The 18,180-nt window shown below is 50.8% G+C and overlaps 4 protein-coding genes across 4 annotated transcripts; 2 read left to right on the forward strand and 2 right to left on the reverse strand.

The window, feature by feature from the left end:
• Positions 1-4,514: 4,514 nt before the first annotated feature.
• On the reverse strand, positions 4,515-5,002 carry MAA_02663 (Ribosomal protein YMR-31, mitochondrial; the record flags this gene model as incomplete). Its single annotated transcript, XM_007820661.1, has 2 exons — positions 4,515-4,849; positions 4,915-5,002. The coding sequence occupies 2 exons, from the start codon at positions 5,000-5,002 to the stop codon at positions 4,515-4,517; spliced, it is 423 nt and encodes a 140-aa protein (XP_007818852.1).
• A 2,401-nt stretch (positions 5,003-7,403) lies between these two features.
• On the reverse strand, positions 7,404-8,779 carry MAA_02664 (actin filament organization protein App1-like protein; the record flags this gene model as incomplete). Its single annotated transcript, XM_007820662.2, has 3 exons — positions 7,404-7,605; positions 7,675-8,074; positions 8,149-8,779. 3 exons carry the CDS (start codon positions 8,777-8,779, stop codon positions 7,404-7,406), a joined length of 1,233 nt encoding a protein of 410 aa, XP_007818853.2.
• A 1,852-nt stretch (positions 8,780-10,631) lies between these two features.
• On the forward strand, positions 10,632-14,063 carry MAA_02665 (uncharacterized protein; the record flags this gene model as incomplete). The annotated part of the gene is made up of 1 exon (XM_007820663.1): positions 10,632-14,063. One exon carries the CDS (start codon positions 10,632-10,634, stop codon positions 14,061-14,063), a length of 3,432 nt encoding a protein of 1,143 aa, XP_007818854.1.
• Positions 14,064-15,987: 1,924 nt separating this feature from the next.
• MAA_02666 (membrane transporter) lies at positions 15,988-17,976 on the forward strand (the record flags this gene model as incomplete). The annotated part of the gene is made up of 4 exons (XM_007820664.1): positions 15,988-16,188; positions 16,301-16,374; positions 16,485-17,312; positions 17,481-17,976. The coding sequence occupies 4 exons, from the start codon at positions 15,988-15,990 to the stop codon at positions 17,974-17,976; spliced, it is 1,599 nt and encodes a 532-aa protein (XP_007818855.1).
• Between the last annotated feature and the right edge of the window lie 204 nt (positions 17,977-18,180).

An 18,180-nucleotide genomic window follows, 5' to 3' on the forward strand; every position in this document is an offset into this window, starting at 1 on the left:
CGCATTGAAACTGTGGGAACGCTCGTACTAAGAACAAGAAAGAAACACGGTCATTCGACAACGTGGCAGTGTCTTGGAAGTCAACGAGCCACTCTAATAATATCTCTGCATTAGCTGGCCGCATGCTGAGGCACGCTCGCGGGCCAGCAAACGCATCAGCCATATGGCGCCACTCATGCAGCCGATTGACGTTAATTTTTGCGCTTCCCGTCGGCTCGTACAACAAGGATACTGCGATTGGCACACCCCAAGGTAGGTGGAAGAGGACCGTCCAAAGCTCATTTCAAAAGAGCTACGGGCCATGCCAAGACTCGACCACCTCAATCGCATCTGTCTGACTGAGCTTAGGCTTTACTCGACCCTGGTACGGAGTAGATGGGCACAATATTAATGGCTGTCTGGTTGCGGTATTTTCTACACCCTCCGAAGCCAGGTAGTACTAGTGTTATGTATGGCTGACAGACCCAAGGGGCTGGGAGGGATGCATCAGTTCTTGGTGGCAGCCACCGAGCTAGAAGCGAGGGATCATTTCTAGAACATGGATAGGTCCTTGTGCCTAATTGAGTTCAATGTTGGGGAGAAATTCAAGCGCGCCTTCTGAAACGCTAGAACGGCGACCTGACTCACGGTGAGAGCAGAGCTGGCGTACATGATGCGGCACATTTCAGACGGCTACTATCTGTCCGAGCCAAAGCCCAGATAGATGCGAATGATCCGATACTGTGTGATAAGCAACAAGGAGATTCTCGTTAGTATCTCCTGGACAAGGGAGGTGGCTGTGGTATCAATTTTGTGATGGGATCAGGTGGCCTGGTTGGGTAGACATGGCTCGACCAAACAATGCTAATCGTCTGATTCTACGGCGCAAACATATGATTGGAGCCGCAAGACAGAAGGGAATTCTGCTCCATGCTTGAGAGTAGCGCATCTGTTGTACATTGCGGTGGTCATGATCAACCGTGTCAGGATGGCCTGGCCTGTTGGGTAACTACCAGGTTGGTTTGATATGGGAGTTTAAATTGCAATCAAGCATCGCCACCGCAACGCCAACCTCGAGACAGTGACGGCATTGTATCGTAGCTCAACAAATGGCGTGTTTCTCGTCACGGCGCCTTCTAGAGAGATGCAATCGACCGCCACAACGCCATGATGCTGTCAATCAAGCCTTGCGTCCCGTGTGGAGGCAGCAATGAGATAGCAGTAGTGGGAATTGTTCCCCTCATTTTTACACCAAATTCAGCTTCCCCGCATCCATCTCGCAGATGGATAAAAACCGGACTCTCCGAAGGGGACGAGGAGGGGTGTCGCAAGGAGAAAAGACTGACAAAACGGTGGCTTGGTGGCTTGACTAGAGCGTTCGGCCATTTTCACAATGGCAAAAACAAGGGCAGAAATTGTATAACATGGCTCGGCCAGTGACGGTTCTAGCAGGCTCATAAGAAGCAAGGAGCATCCCCCATGCCGCTGTCAAACCGGGGAAATGAATCGTGTCTTGAGGCAAATAGTGGCTTTCCTGGATAAATGCTGCGTAATGATTTGCCGCTAGTCGTGACAAGACGCAAACATCACGACGACGTCGCTTCTCCAAACCCGCCGTCGCGACGAGGTTCTGGCCATGATTGCCGCTCCCCACAATCCCCAGACATCCCCAGACATCATCTGGCCATGTTCACACTGCCGGAGGAACGGACTCCACATAACCCCAGACCCAGAATTACGATGGACCCGAGATAATTGTACGTAAAAGCATCATCTGCCGCGGAGCTCAAACCCCACCAGTTGCGTCTTCACGATGCGCCATGTGTAAGAGGCGGTGCCGCATGGACGTTGGGACTGAGAAGACGCGAGACACTTCAATCAATGCCTTGAACTGAAATTGAGGGGACGTGGGATAAGAGACGGACATGGGTCTTGTATTGCAATGAAGCTCGAGTAGGATTGTGGTCGTCATGTGTGTGTTCAGCGGATACCTAACGATTATTTCGAATGTGACGAACTCTGTGCTGTTTAGGGTAGGCAGAAATACGTGACGGTATATTCCGCGGCCATTGAACTTTTGAAAGTAGATGTGTTGTTTTTCTTTTTCGTTTTCTTCTTTTTTTTTTAAAAAAAAAAGAACATGAAAAAATAAATAGAAAAACTAACCAACAAATCCCCACTGTTAGATCTTGTAAACAAAGATCAGGACTCCGTCACCCAGTACTGTGGCTAGATCACACATCGATAATAGGATGCGGTTTGTCCTTCTTCGTAAATGTCGTATATCGTCCCTGGGTTTGCTCGAAAACTCTTATTTTAAGACTGTACTGAAACAGACTTCATACGCGCCTTGCTCTCACTGACCAAATGCATAAGTTGGGCTGGAACATTAGTGACGGGCCAAGACTTACCTTGCCATTGCCTCTTCAGTTGGGGGCTTTTGACCAGGCAGACGAGCAACCTCGTATATAGTCCCACGGCCGCATGTCATGTAGCATAGAATAGGTCGCGAGGCCAACTACATTCGTGTCTGGTGATTTCTTTACCATCTATCCATATTGTAGGTCCCTGAGAGCCACGGGGTTGCCGAGACTGGTGTTTCTGGCACATGTCGGCGATAACATGGTTGGTCCCATCATGTCTTGCCAACTCCGAGAGGCAAGCAACAATAAGCAGAGATAGCCCTGTTTCTGGATGTCAACAGGCCGAAAGGGCATATTTGTAGGCTGCGTATGGGGAATATTTGGTCCAAGGACCGCCATCGCTCCATCTACTTGCCCCTTGACTCAATGGCCAAACCTGATGGCCGCTGTGACACTTGGCTGATCGAGTCTGGAGCCTAGTTTGGTGCGCAGATATTCTGTTTCAGCGAGAAAGAGAAGAAGAGCAGAGAAAAAGAGTTATTCAAGTCTAGAACGGCACCGAGAGATTTGGAAATGAGGATTCGACTTTGGGCAAGGCTTACCTTGCCACCACCAGGTGTCCAAATACCAAATCTTTGTTTCATCGACGTAAGTGTCAGCAAGCTTCCACGCCACATATCCGTGGTTGCTGTGAGATCTCAGACCAACTTGACTGCACGGCGTGGCGTATCGTATCGTTTAGTTTCTCCAGACGGGGCTCTTGATTCTCCAACTTGGCTGACGAATTCTGTTTTCCGACCAAGCGCAAAGTTGCAAATACAATAGCGGAAAAGAGAAAGAGCGTGTATGGCAATAGGACGAGCGAGGTCAGAGACTGTTCTCAGTATCGCAAAGATGGACTCTCTAGATTTGTGACGGCTGTGTTTTCTCATGAGAGTTCTATTGGTCGCGATGAACTAGCGAAGCAATGGCACAAGACGGCTTTTTATTGGATATTGCCGCCTTGAAGTTTATAATTACCTTTCAGTTATTACCATCACATGGAATAATCGCTCGGAAGAGCTGCAAATGTCTCTCCAATGTACCCCTTGGCACCAGGCTACGATCTTACCAGGAGCCATAGGAGCACACTTATAAGCTGGATATAGAGGATAATAAGCCAAGGACCGCCACTTTCAGATCAGTTTGCTCCACGACTACGTGGTCCAGCGGAATGCCATCATGATCGCCGATACACGCTATCCAGCCGTACCATCCCCATGGACGCATGTCAAGCCAAACGTGATTATCCGTCCGTTGTCTAAGGACGACCACGCAGTTTTAGCCTTCAGAGCAGCGGTGGACTCGAAAAGACAGTTTCAGTGTGCGTCACTTCAAGAGAGAAGATAAGGGCGAATCGATAATAGGGGCTGATGCCATTTTCCTTCCCGGGATGCCGAATTGGTCGTCCATATGCTCCATCAAATTTACTGAACACTTGCCTAGCTGCTACCTCCAGGACTTGGCTGTTCTCTTGCCGTAGGATCTAAATCATGCCACGGAATTAGCGTCAGAGACTGGGAACTCGCACCGTTGTCTATAAGCCATAAATCACATCCAAACACTATGGGCAATCATCTCGAGGAAGTTTGAGAGAAATCTTGATAGCTTCTTATAGGCTCAGATGTGCTATATACATGTTTTGCCGATGACGCCCTCAAGAAAGCCCACTACTCTCCAAAGGATAGAAAAACTGAAAACACAAACGTTGCGCTAGCCTCTGCTGTCGTTTCCCATCCGACGTAGATAGTTCGTTCGCGTCAAGTGATGAGGCATCGTGCATCAGATGCCTACACCAACTTGGGCCGTAGTTCTTCAAGGCCTGGAGTCGACTTCAAGTTCTGATATGAGAATAAAGTACAGTAGCGAGACACATCTCATTGTCCAATTGAAATGTCGACATGTCGATAATGCCCATTGGTCGCCGCGTCGAGATATTGCGCCCAATCAAGCCTGGGACCCAGGGCTCAGAAACCATTCGACACTGCCGCCAACGACGCTTGGGTATAATTCTTGCCAAAACACACAATCCAGAATATTGCACTGCCTTGTCGGTGGCTCGGCCATCACGTTTCTCCTCTCCGGATTTTCATAACTTCTTCCTCTTCTACCCCTCAAGCCAATGGTAATTATTTAGCCTACCAAGGCTGCACCACCAGACTCAACGGCCTCAATCTCAGCCATGTCAATGGGTGCTCTGCGGAATCGGGCCGGGAGCTCAGAGACATCAAAGAAGACTCCGGACGGCGGGTTGATAGGACCAAGCTGGGATCCAGATGCGCCGCCAACACCACTGTCAGCGTTGCGGATAGTCTTCTGCAGAGGTCCGTGCTGTTGGGCGTGGTCACGGTAGGAACTGAATGAGGCGTGTCGAGAGGCTGTAGAGCCATTCCCATAGGCAGCGAAGGACTCTGGCAAAGACCCAGTGGGCGAGGCAGGGTGAGGCTTGGGAGTGTGGTCGATGGCGGCTGGGAGATGCGCATGTCAGTGAGAGGTCGTCACGGAGCGCCCGGTTGACGATGGGTTTACTCACTGGGGATAGAGCGGGGACCGATGAACTTGATCAGAGGAGTGCGCTCGGCGTGCGCAGCAGCCTGTCGGAGAGCTCTGGTGCCAATCATGGTTCTTGGTTTCTGGCTTGGGGGGGGGGAGGAGCGTTGATGGGCCTTTTGGCTTCGGTGGCAGCTGGTTGCGTGTGAACAGAGGAGTCCGTGGTACTTTGGTGACTGGTTATCGAGCACGGATGCGCGGATGGAGAAATGCAATCGATTAAATGGAAGAATAGAGAAGCGAGCTGGCGGGAAGGAGGAGAGAAAGATGGAAGAGGTAGAAGGCGAAGAGGAGAGAAAGCTGCCCGACGTTGTGGTGTTATGGCCTGAGGTGGATAAGGATGGGGACCGCGTGCAAGTCTGTACGGAGTACGGAGTATGTATTATGATATTTCTGGTATAATATTTTTTGATAACGATGGGGGTAGTCGCGGAATTTTCAGAAGCTTGGGGACTTGCAGGCGCCACATGTAACCCAGCAGTAGCCGCACCGGATTCTGCCAAGGGCGGAGTACGGAGTACAGCTACATGTATGTACAATGTACCTGGGTACTTTACCTAGCCGGAACTCCTCTGAACCTCCAGAGAGAGTGTTGAATGTCGGGCAACATCAGCATTGCCCATTGCTTGCACATGGGCTGCAAATTACGAATTGCACCGGAGTCCGGGGAAATTGGGTCAGCCGATGACGCGAGAAGGTCGGGCCACCATCACGTCAATCCATTGTTCCTTTGATTTATACCGAACTGCTGGCGACGGAACACAAAGACACTACTAGTACGGAGTAGTACAGTCAGTACTTAATGCAGTACTCCGTACCTCCAAACTTCTGCAGCGGGCGGCGCACCAAGCTACACCGGCCACAGACATCGGACCACCTCTAGACGCCTAGATGTCCTTCCCACGGCCCCAAAAGCCATTCATTGACCATTCATGTGTACTTTCACGCGCGACATGATGATTGATGATGCTAGCTCGGCGGGGACTCGGGTTGTCGGGGTGCTTGGTTTTGCTCATGATTTTGAATGCTCACCCTTGCCTCCAACATCTGATGCGCCTTGTCTTGCCCTGCGTTGAGTACCTGGGTACCTGGGTGGTGAGGAAGAAACCGGAGCAGCACCGGACAACTGGAGAACTGGTTCAGTCGGTGCAGACTCGAATTTTTCGGTGCGGAGTAACCACGTAGGTGCCTAGGCACATGCATGCAGGGCACATGGCTCCGACTCTCGGAGATGCGCAAAAAGCTCTTCTTGTTCCACCATTGGGAAGTGGGAGTTCAGTAGTTCGCCGCACGCAGTACGAAGTGGCCTGAAGCACCCACGAACATGACCTAATACTTTCAGTACTTAGACCTACCCAAGGCAGGTAAGCCGCTAGTCGCCGGCGTTTCACAATTGTCGAGTCAAGTCGGTATTTTGCCATTCTCACTTGCCTTTAAATCTAAGTAGGTACCGAGTTGTCCGTCCCGCGGGTCCCGGCCCATCCCGCGTCGAAACGTAATACTACGTACCTAGGTACTTAGGTGAGCAGATGTGGTGTCAAGAGCGGCCGGACAAACGCGACGTCTGTCTGCCCACTTTTTGCTGCGAACTTTATGCTGTGCAAAGCTCGACACAAGGCCATTAAACCACCAGTTCCGATCATCTGCTGATAATCGGCATCTCCAGTTGCATGTCACCCCAGTAAATGTGACGGTGCCTACGGGCGAAGTCGGAACACCAATGGGACAAGGCCTCTGAGCCCAAACCGCCAACCCCCTTGATTGCATAACAGCCTGCCTGTCCAATATTGCCCCTGTCCAAATATGCTGATCGGAATCCGGGGAACCGGGGCTACTTGAAAGGCTGGCAGTCGGGATATCCAATGCGGATCTTATCTTGTCATGGCGTGATGCATAGCGTCGTGCATATATACCTACCTACTTAGATTAGGTAGGCACTTGTCCTTGTTACATGCTAGGTAACGTAGGTACGTAGGTACGTAGGTAGCTACTCCATATTCAAAACCTGCTACCATTAGGTATTTCTTGCCTTGATCCGTGTCGGAATATCTATCTCTCCTGACGTTACAGTGCTGGTTTGTTTTCGTCCCAAAGCTGAAACCGCTCTTCTTACGTGCATATCTCACAGGCGCGGGCTCGTGACCTCGGACGGTGAGGGCTTTCTTTAGTTCACATGACTTAAAAAGTGTTCACGTCAACCTGGAGAAAGAAGAGAGCTTGTATTAATTGTATGAGCTCATGTAATACGTGGATTCCAGGTTCGTCGACTACTACTACTGTAGAACGAATTGTTATTATCAGGAAATGCACCGCCGACGTTTCTCATGTGTCTTCCAACTCCCAGCATGGTTTTGGGCTAAGCAACTGGTTCAGCCGAAACTGTCTGAAATTTATGCCCTCAATCCAATGTTAATAATGCTTTGTAGCACCACTCTTGAACCCTGATTTGCATAAGCGGACTTGTCAAAAGCCTCAATGCTCTCTCTGTATAGTCTTCTTAATGATCTCCACACACCCTTTTGGATCTTCGAACACGTGCCAGGCGTCACGAGGAATGTCCTTGAAGGCTTTCTCGAATCTCTCTGGCTCGTTCTTCTCATCAATCCCAACAGCGGCAACATCGGTGGCCTTTCGTATTAAGATGAGTCTAATCCATCCTGGCACAATTCGATACCTAACCGCATCATATTAGCTTCCTCCTCTCCCGATGTACTGAAGAATTCAGGGCAGAGAATCAACTTACATTTCCCCGTACGCCTCTGGGTCCGATTGCGTCGAATCTCCAATCACAATCATTTTCCTCCCTGGTAGCCACCTGTTTATTTTCTTCATCCGATCCACCTTATATTCCTCCGTTCTCAGTGTCAACGCAGAAAGCAAGCCCGCCACCGTTTTCCAGCTTGAATCACGGAGAATCAAAGTACCTGGTGGATAATATTGCTTCCGGAACTGTTTCAAAAAGGGATACAGGTTGTATGGAGAGGCTGAAAGGTAGAACCAGGCAGTGTCTTTTGGTAAAAAGGACTTGATCTCTGTATAAAGCTCGGGCATTCCAGGGATAGGAGCTGGCGAATTGATGAACGTTTCACGGAGTATACCGACTGGGTCACTCGTCATCGTGACCTTGATTGTGTCATCTATATCTGCGAGCTGTTAGTGATTGGTGCCGATATGAGGAAGCAAGAGACAGAGGGTGGCACAAATCGATTTCGCATACCAGAAATGATCCCCCAACCGTCTTCTCCGGCATAGTATGTTTGCATCTTGATGATGCTGCCACGGCCACCGCCAATCTTTGTGGACGCATTCACAAGTGAGCCGCTGTTGCCACTTGAGATTTTCAGCATATTCGAGGTAAGCCCGTTAATATTTGTTGGCCCCAACTTCAACTCCTTGCTGTTTTGGCTAGCCGTGACAATTGTGGCAGGACGAATATCCCAGAGAAACGGAAGAACCCTCTCTTCAACTGTGTCCCGTTCGGCGGCATCATCTGCTAATCCCACTGCGCGTATAACTCCCGTCACCATATCCATGAGCGTTTCCTTGTCCTCACGCTCGAACACGGCAGCAACAAACTCGGCCTGCCAGGCCCCTGTTCTCGTGGATTTGTAGGCGGTGTTATCGAGCAGCCAGACAATGTCATTGTCTGTCGCAGGTTTTGCAAATGGCTGGAGTAGATTGAATCGATTGAGCCAGCCGGTGAGGCGCGACTGTCCTTGTGCCAGTGGTATCGTGGAGCTTTTGGCAAGACCGAGTCTAGACTCGATCTCGTCGAACTTTTTCTCTTTTCGTGTTTTGAGCTGCATCGCACTGGCAAGGGTTGACGGTGTGTAATTCTTGTGTGCCATCTTGAAAGACGTCTTTTGCTGAAGAAGAAGAAATAGAACTCTATTAATAATTACCTAGGGAGGCATACCTGGATGTAGGAGTCAGATGTTCTCAGGGTTGACGTGACGCTCAAACGTGCCTGCCGTGCCTATAGTTTTGCAGGTGCTGCCTATGCAACTCAGTGTCATCTGAAACTTGAGCCTCGTGCACTCTGAACATGGCTCACCAGTTTCTAACATTTAAGAAGGAGTCTACCTCAGCTGCGAGAGTTCAGCATGGAAAGGCTGGTGGTGGTGGCGATCACGCCCCATGACTATCTGGTCCAAGCGTGACCAGACTACATTATGACGATGACAGGGTTGACAAGGCAATTGGGTTGGCTCTTCTTGTCATAGCCTCGGCCACGTATCATATCCTTGCCACTAGATACGTTTCCCAACAAAATACTATTGAACACCGACTCCGCAACGAATATGTCGGCAAGTAGACGAGAGCACTGATGGGCCTTTGTATGATTTTGCCGAGTGTAGCAGATCAGCGACTAGAGGCAGCCCACAAGACCAGTCGTACTGAGTGATTCTGGTTGCTCGAACCTTGTCACTACATGATGAAGAATCGATCTAGAAGCTGGGGTCGTCTAGTATGCGAACATAGTATATGTAAGAGTTTTCAGTAAGCTGATGTCTTTGCGACGTCGGCCCATCAAAACAGCGCAGAGAACCATGAGTTAAAAGGTCCGGGAAGCTGGCGCGATACGTTGACAGTAAAATTCCCGCCAGGACTCTAGTGCAGCGAGGCTCTTGCTATAGGTACTTAGGTACCAGGTTAGTAGTAGCCAAGCAAATCAATCAAATGTCAACCACCTTTTGCTATGCTATCCAAGGAACATGGCGGCGTTGCTGTCATCCTCCTGCATTGTACGGTACACCAGAGTTGATCCATGTGCAAGCTACCCAAATTGTCGACCCGCGACCTGAGCAGATATTCGCCGTGTGCCCACGATTGCTACAAGCCCCAGGGACGGCTAGGCGGCAACTGATCCTGGCTCGCTCAATATGTAACAACTGTTGGCCAATTCGGCCACCAAGTTCCGTCTGATTGCATCACGCAAGTGGCTCTACCGTTATCTACTAGGAAGCAAAGGATGGGTTGCCGGTCTGTAATCTTTAGTGGTTGTAGTTTGCACTGAAATCTGACAGAAAATGAAACTTGCGGGGTTGAGCGCTGGCGGGAGGTGCGGGTAGTGCGTGCCAGATCTTGGTCGAGGCATGTCTGGTCAGACAAAGCATGGATAACCCTGAGCATTGGATGGCAACCAGGTGCTCCATATTACTTGAGAACACAAATACTCGGGCTGGGCGTTTCTCGGTCTGGCCATATCTGCCCGTCGTTGCGCGCAATCCGAAAGTACATACCGAGTACTACTTGCCTGGTAGAGAGGTATGCAAGGAATCCCTAGCAAAACACATGCACGGAGTGCCGAGCATTCCATCGAGACGCCCCCAGCGCATTGCTTGGTCGATTCTACCGAGTAGCCCAGGCAACGTCAAGGCTGACTGACTCTGCTCCGCGAAGCTGTTCATACCCACGCTTCCTCAGAACGCGATCGACACCGTGACACCGTGGCGCACAAACACCCGTCACGTCGAACCTCAAAGCATACAACGCTGCGGCATAATACGGAGTAAGCTGCCTATGATTTGGGATTTGGCCCGTTGCAACTCGCCGTAGATGATTTGCAGCCGGGCAAGGCTCCCTTGGATGCTGCGCTGTTGTCGTACCGGAGACACATGCACAGCGGCGTTGGCATCTCTCGACTGCTCGATTTGCGCCGTCGATACAGCGCCGCCCTGATCAGCCGGAGCCGCCATCATGCTCTCCCATCTGCGCTTTCATCGGAGAGGAACCTCGAACCCGACCTCACCTATCCCCGACCAACAACAATCGGCTTCCCCTCTCAGCAATAGCGAGTCACCAGTGGCGCTCGCTTCTGCCTCTCCTTTGGATGGAATGCCCACTTCGGCAAGCTCGTCCTCTGCACCAACACTACCGCCCATCACTAGAGTCACCTCCGACGACTCCGGCTCTCGACAAGAACGGGACGAACGACAAAATGGCGCCGGGTTGATACCAGAAAGCCGCCCACATCAGTCACAGCGCTCGTCCTATAATGGAGATGTAGGCTTTATTGGCGGAATGGCCCTGCAAAATTATCGCAGAGATGTTGAAGCGCAACAAAAGGCCTCAAGAACTGAGACTGGCGAGAGAACGGGTAGTGGCAATACCCCTGTTCATCCTGAGGATACTTCGGGTCGTTCCCGTCCTAGTTATTTGGAGCCAACTCTAGACATCTCTAGAAGTAGCCAGTTCAAGCAGGTCGCGTCGTTCAGTGCGCCAACCGATTTACAAGTATCTAATGCATCCAACCTCGGGCGACGCCCTGCCGGGGCCAGACTCCCTCAAGAAGCGCCGTTTGCACTGGCCAATACACCAAGTTCTGTGGCAGTCGAACCTCAGAAAGGAAAGAAAGGTCTTCCATTCTTGAAGAACCCCATGTCGACGCTTTTGATGAGACGGAGAAATAACCAGAATGCGCCGGACTTGCGCCCCCTGCCACTAAACAATAAAGATGAGGAACCGACCTACGATCCTCGCATTAGAGGGACCCGAGTACACGATTTTAGTGCACCTAGAAAACCAAGGGATATATACGGTGGAAATCCAGCATCATCCCGTTCTGTTTCTGACATCCACCTCACATCTTCCAAGGAGAACCAACCTATTGCACTAAATTTGTCTGGAGAGCCTTCAGTACATGCCCGTAGAAGCGCGCCACAATCGGTCAAAACAACGTCAGGAAGTCAGTCTTCTGATCATGCCGAAAATTTGCCAAGAGCGCAACCGGAGTCCAAGATAAGCTTTTCCGACAGGCCGACAACCGCTGCTACTGACAACGCACCGTCTATTGATACTTCGCAACAACCACACACGGAAGAGAATCTCAAATTGCCTCGATCTACTTCCACGGCCAGTGCGCTTGAGAGAGAAGAGACAAGCCCAAAGGCGTCTCCATCCATACGTACAACGCGTTCGCGAAACATCTCTCTCTCTGAGATGTCAATGTCTGCGATTCCCAGACATATGAAGAGCACATCGTCTAGATTCAGTTTCGATATGGTTGGGGCAGCAAAGCAAGAGAAATTGCTGGAAGAACGGCATCGGCAACGAGAGCTTGAGCGTAAAACGAACGATAATGACGACTTCCGAGATTCGAGGTTCGACGATTTTGACGAGGATGCGTTTGATTATGACGCAATGATGGACGATGATGGTTTTGAGGAGAGAATACCCGGCGTAAATGCGGACTTTGACGACGAAGAAGTCCCTGAGTCGTACGATTTGGATGTCGAGTTAGACCCTGATAACGACCAGGAGAATTTTGCGGGCTTTGATTTCCAACGCTCAAACACTGCATCCGCACTTGCGAGCCCATATAGTACTGGCATGTTGATAACACCTCGGGACGCTGATGGCAATGTTATTGGGTTTGCCATGACCAAAGACACCCCTGGCACCTCCACCTTTCCTATGTCATCTCCATTGCCTGCCCCGAGCGAAGACGATGTCTCTGAGCACAGAGCATCTGGTTTGGGCATTCTAGATGCCACTGCACCTTTAGCAAGTAACAACTACCAGAACGTTAAGGAAGACGATTTATATTTTGACGATGGCATGATTGGATTTGAGAATGAATTTGCCGAGGATCTGGCAGCGTCGCCGGATGCAGCTGATCAACCCTTTGACGAGTCCATCTTCGACAATAATGATACGGATCAGTTTGGCAGGCCTGTCCCTGGTGCTTTTCAACAGGCCCAATCACTGCGTCGCGCTGATCAACAGAGCTCTACAAAGCGAGAGTCGGACATAACTTCCCGTCTTTCAGCCCATTCTGTTGTCTCTCGCTCGACTGCGCATACGTCGGTCAGTGCTGACGGACAGGAAGAGGAAGAGACAGGTGGATGTGATGAAAAGAAATCAGAACTGGGGAGTGAAAACAGAACTTCGCAACTTGCAAGTGACGGTGCCAAGTCTGTGGCTGCCTATCAAGCAGCTTTAGCTGCTGCTGCCCACAGAGCAGCTGCTTCTGGCAAGTTCCAGAGAAGCTCATCGCCCTCTTCCAACCCAGGTTTAGGCGATGATGATTCCGCTTCGGAGATTCCTGAAAATAATATTTACAGTGGTTATGACGATGAAGATAATGACTTCGACTTTGATGACGACGCAATTATTGCCGAGGCGAATGCCAGTGCTTTGGCAAGTGACTCCGACGGTTGGTACGGCCAAGAATTTGGGTTCTACTCCGCACCCCCTGGCCTCCATCCTGCGGCTCACAACGGCGGATCTTCTAGCCTCAAGGAGTATGAATATGCAAACGGAGGCTTCTTTGGCCCGGAAGGCATAGGCGCACTGAATCGAAGCACCAGTGGAAGGATGATATCCCGCGAACCAAACCTTACTCCCATTACTGAGAGGTCCGAATACTCCAATCGGAATTCATTCATGAGCTTGGGTTATGCTCCACTCAGTACATCAACTCCGATTGTTCAAAGTCCTGGACTGGCACAACTGGCCATGATGGCAGACTGCGGAGACGATCAAATGACACTCTCAGCACTTCTTCGTCTACGATCCAGGGCATGGGGTGGCTCTCAAGCCAGCCTTGCCTCCAGCAGAGAGGGTTCCCCAAGGTCGGACCGAGGAGATGTTTCCAACTCACAGTGGATGTCAACTTCCGTTGGCCAAGCCAGCCAAGCAAACCAGGGCCAGGGCAGGATGTCTTCTGCATTTTCAGCCGTGGGCTATGATTCAGACGCAGCAAGTGCCTCAGGAAGCCCTACAATGACTATGGCTACCATGAGCCTGGATCACTGGTCACGAGCTGCAATACTCGAAGAAGATGCCACAGATGTTAGCGTCGGTGGGCATTCGACTGTTGCAACAGTTCAAGGCAACTCTGTTGCTTCGGGTCCTGATGTCCCAACTTCACATGATATAAATGAAGGCCCGATACGTCGGAGAAGTTCCACCGCCGATGCCCACAATCAAGCGGATGAATACACACTGAGCGAGCCTACTCGGTCCCCAGTGAAAGGTCACCACCATAAAGGATCAGCAGATAGCGTATCCTATTTGAGAGAAGAGGACAGCGGAGAAACACGCTGGGTAATAGAACGTCGCCGTACTGGAGAGACTGGTGAAGTGGAAGTTCTGGAACGAGAAGTAATTGAGGGAAGTCAGATTTGATGTCAATTTATAGTGTGATCTCGTTGATCGAGGCAGACGAAAATTTGTTGACTGTTTTTGGTATGCATGTTGCTTTTTTGTTTTGCTTTGAGCACAACACATTACACGCTTTTAATTCTGGATATCGGGCTAGACTCGAGCTTGGCAATATGGTTGTCAATTTCTTCTCATTGACAGGACTCATCATCGGGAAAATCTGACTTTGGGGGCATGGCGTTTGGTTAGAACATCAAGGGCCGCCTGAGTTGAACTCAAAATTGCATGGGAGAACAGGATAGATGATAAAACGGGTGGCACATGATCAGGTCAAATGGTATGGGGCCATCTTCCACCAGAACAAAAGTCTGCATCTTCTCCGCGAGATAGACTATGTCAGCCATTTGAATAGACATTTCGGCCATTTGACAAGATGGACAAGCTCAGCAGTCTTGTTCTTGAGTCGTCTCAGTGTGTTTCCCGCTATCTTGTAGAGCCTGCTGGCGAAATTGGCACGCCAAGTCGAATCAGTCAACCGGCGCAACCTAGCAAAAGCCGTGCTGCCATGCCGTGTTCAGTCACAGCTGCCTCGGGGCCAAGAGAAGAAGTGCTCCATGTGCGCTCCGAGTCGACTCCTTGACTCGGCCGGCTTAAGCATGGCGTGTCCGCTTCTGGCCGGAAAAGAGCGCAGAGAATGTGGAACGCCTGGGCGCCGTTGTTCTTGGTCCAACGTTTGCTATTCGGAACGGATCTAAAAGGAAGACGGGTTGATGATTCTTGCCACTAGACAACGAACCTGGCGCTACCGGATCGTCGCGCAGACACAATAGGCGAAATGCGTCGATCAGAGCGTCTCGATCGGTTTGTGTGGTATTACGGACGGAGCACACCTTGACAACATTGAATACCGCAGCAGCTCTTGCGCACAAGGCAGCTTGACCAGTCAATGCCATTCAACGCTCGCTCTAGGCAGCCTATCAGCGCCGTGCTCTCAAGGCACGCGCCAGGCCGACATGGAGCCTGGCCAACCAAGGGAGCCAACAAGTCCCAGCAATTTGATGTCTCCACCGCCGTCTCACCACATGTCAAGTGCAAAAAACCAGTTGACAACACCTACCAGTAAACAATCAGTGCTCACACCATGACCCCGCAGGGCGTTTTGGCAAGTCAGCGAAGCTCAGCGTACAATTATTCCGGACGAAACATTGAAACCATCAGCACTCCATTGATACTCACCATTGATCACTACAAGGTGCATCCCGTCACCCGTGTCTCTTGGCCCGCCAATGACGCCGCGGCAATTTGAACCGTAGCCGCGTTTGGGGCCTGGTGTAATTGTTGACATCTTCAAAGGACACGGGACAGTCCAAGGACACGGGCTATGACGAGGGACTTGGAGACATCAATTGGCACTAACCTACAAGGCATGGGTCATGGAGGATGCAGCAAGGCATCGCGTGCCCACACCCAGGTCGTTGGAGGATGGAAAGCAAGCTCGCCCCAAAACCTTGACCACGTTGAACCAGCTGGATCACTTCTTGGAAAGCCTTAAATAGCGCTGCTTGGCCTGAGACTCTGACTTCATTCGAGCTTGGTCTTTCCCCGGCGCTCTCGTCTGTCCTCGTCCACCACCCTTTCTGAGCCCCAAGCTCCCCCACGTTGTCGATTCCCGTCTGCTTGAACGGTGTTTTTCTTCCATGTCGTTCAAGTCTCGCGTAAATTGTGTTTAGCCTCACCTCTGTCAACAACCCTCGAAAGGAATTGGCATTGGGTATTGGAGGTCCGCAGTTGTGCCACAGCCAAGCCCGTCATCACCGCATTCCTGGCGCCTCATAGCCGAGCGAGGGGGCATCGCAATTGTTAGGCTGGGCCATTGACATTGATCGCGACTGCCAATGCGCCCGAGCTCCCTCTGAGCCCTCGGAATCTTTTTGGTCCACCTGATACAATGGATCATCAGAGTCTGGACAAGTCGGCCATTGACCCTGCAAAGCTGGAGGAGAAGGTCGGTCAACGACACAAGGACGATTTGCTATGTCATGGCGATGTCCGCACTGCCGACGGATCCTCGCTGCACGACGGTGAGGATATTCTTGCGCTCCAAGACCTCGACCCGGCCCTGAATATGAAAATGCACTTGGTCAACAATGTGAGTGCTTTGCAGGCGATGCGCAGTTGCTCGTCAGGGCCACGATTCATGGAGGCCTTCACGTCCTGCGGTCGGTTGTGGCTTTCAATGTTTCTGTTTACAGTGCTAACAGCCACATTTCAAGGCAATTGATGAGATTGGCTGGACTCCGTATCACCTAAAGCTCTTCTTCCTCAATGGTTTCGGGTAAGTCGACTCTCGAGTCGTGTATGGCGTTTGCATGTACCCCAAGCATTCATTTATTTGGAACCCTCTTGGTCCAGACCGACGCTGATAAACCCAAAGATATGCTGTAGATTCCATGATTCTCCTTTTCCGTCCATCATCGCAGGGCCGGCTCATCGTGAGTTCCGTAGCGGCTACGCAAACGCTCTCACGATTGCCGTGTACTGTGGTATGCTATCAGGCGCCCTCTTCTGGGGGTTCAGTGCCGATATAATCGGCCGCAAGTACGCCTTCAACATCTCTCTCTTCATGTGCTCCGTATGCTGCATCGTTGCCGGTGCCATGCCAAGTTGGCCCAGTCTCGCGCTCTTCATCGCCCTTTTGGGCTTCGGTGGGGGAGGCAATTTGATCATGGACACAACCGTTTTCCTCGAATATCTCCCCAGTAACAAGCAGTGGCTTCTAACATTTCTTGCATGTTGGTGGGGCTTTGGTCAGGCTATTACAGGATTTATCGGCTGGGGATTCCTGGTCCCTGAGAGGTGGAATTGCAGTGTAGATGCAGTGTCCTGCTCCAAGGCTGACAACTGGGGTTGGCGGTATTGCCTCTTCACCGGGGGGGCACTGGTCCTGGTCATGTCTCTTCTTCGAATCACAGTTGTTCGACTGCGAGAGACGCCAAAGTATCTTCTGGGCATGGGTGAGGACGAAAAGGTGGTTGAGACCTTCCATTACCTGGCCACCAAGTATAATCGTCCTTGTTCCTTAACATTGGAGAAGTTGCAGGCATGTGGAACTATCCGAGCAGTGCAAGACTCGAAGGGCTTCTCCTTGCAAAAGTCTCTTGTACATTTCAGTGGTCTTTTTTCAACCAAGAAGATTGCCATCTCTACGCTCATGATCTGGCTTTCTTGGACTCTCATCGGTCTGGCTTACCCATTGTTCTACGTATTCTTACCGTAAGTTCATGATTTGACACTTTGGAAACCCCTATCATCCAGCTTAATTTTCATGACACAGTTGTCCTAATTTCTCCCCCTGATCCGCCCGACCCCCTTCTTTCTCTCCCTCCTTCGGGCCCCCTCTGTTTCGTCTTCATTCCTCGTAAAGTACTAATCAGGATACAGTACATACCTGGAAAACCACGGCTTGAAGTTCCACCGAACCCAGTTCGAAACATGGCGTAATTATGCCATAACCAACATCTGCGGTATTCCCGGTCCTATTATTGCTGGGTTCATGTGCAACACGAGAATCCTCGGGAGAAAGTATACCATGAGCATCGGTGCGCTAATAACGATGGCATTCTTCTTCGCTTACACGGCTGTAAACACCGCGGTGCAGGACTTGACCTTTACCTGTTTGATAGCTTGTTTCCTCAACATTTACTATGGCACCCTTTATGCATACACACCAGAAGTTCTTCCTAGCGCCCACAGAGGAACTGGAAATGGAGTTGCCGTGGCTTGCAATCGCATTATGGGCATTGTCTCTGCAGTGGTTGCGTCAGAGGCCAATACAGCCACATCAGCGCCGCTGTACGTTTGCGCCGCCATCTTCATCGTGGCAGCCATAGTTTCTGCGCTGTTCCCGTTTGAGCCGTACGGTCGGCGAAGTTCATGAATACTGCGAACCGAGTGATACGACTGAGGTCTTAGTGAAGCTGTTCAGAGCGTTCGTTTACGGGCCGGTATGAGGATCCTCTCAAAGTCAATCAGGGAACGCTATGAATATATGGGGAAACGATACTCCGTATAAGTTGTCAATAGAAAATGGGCTTGATACCCAGCACCTCCACGGGACATAGCCCGTACCTAGGTAGTTAGC

The sequence above is a fragment of the Metarhizium robertsii genome, assembly GCF_000187425.2.
Source record: "Metarhizium robertsii ARSEF 23 chromosome Unknown MAA_Scf_4, whole genome shotgun sequence".
Lineage (NCBI taxonomy): Eukaryota > Fungi > Ascomycota > Sordariomycetes > Hypocreales > Clavicipitaceae > Metarhizium > Metarhizium robertsii.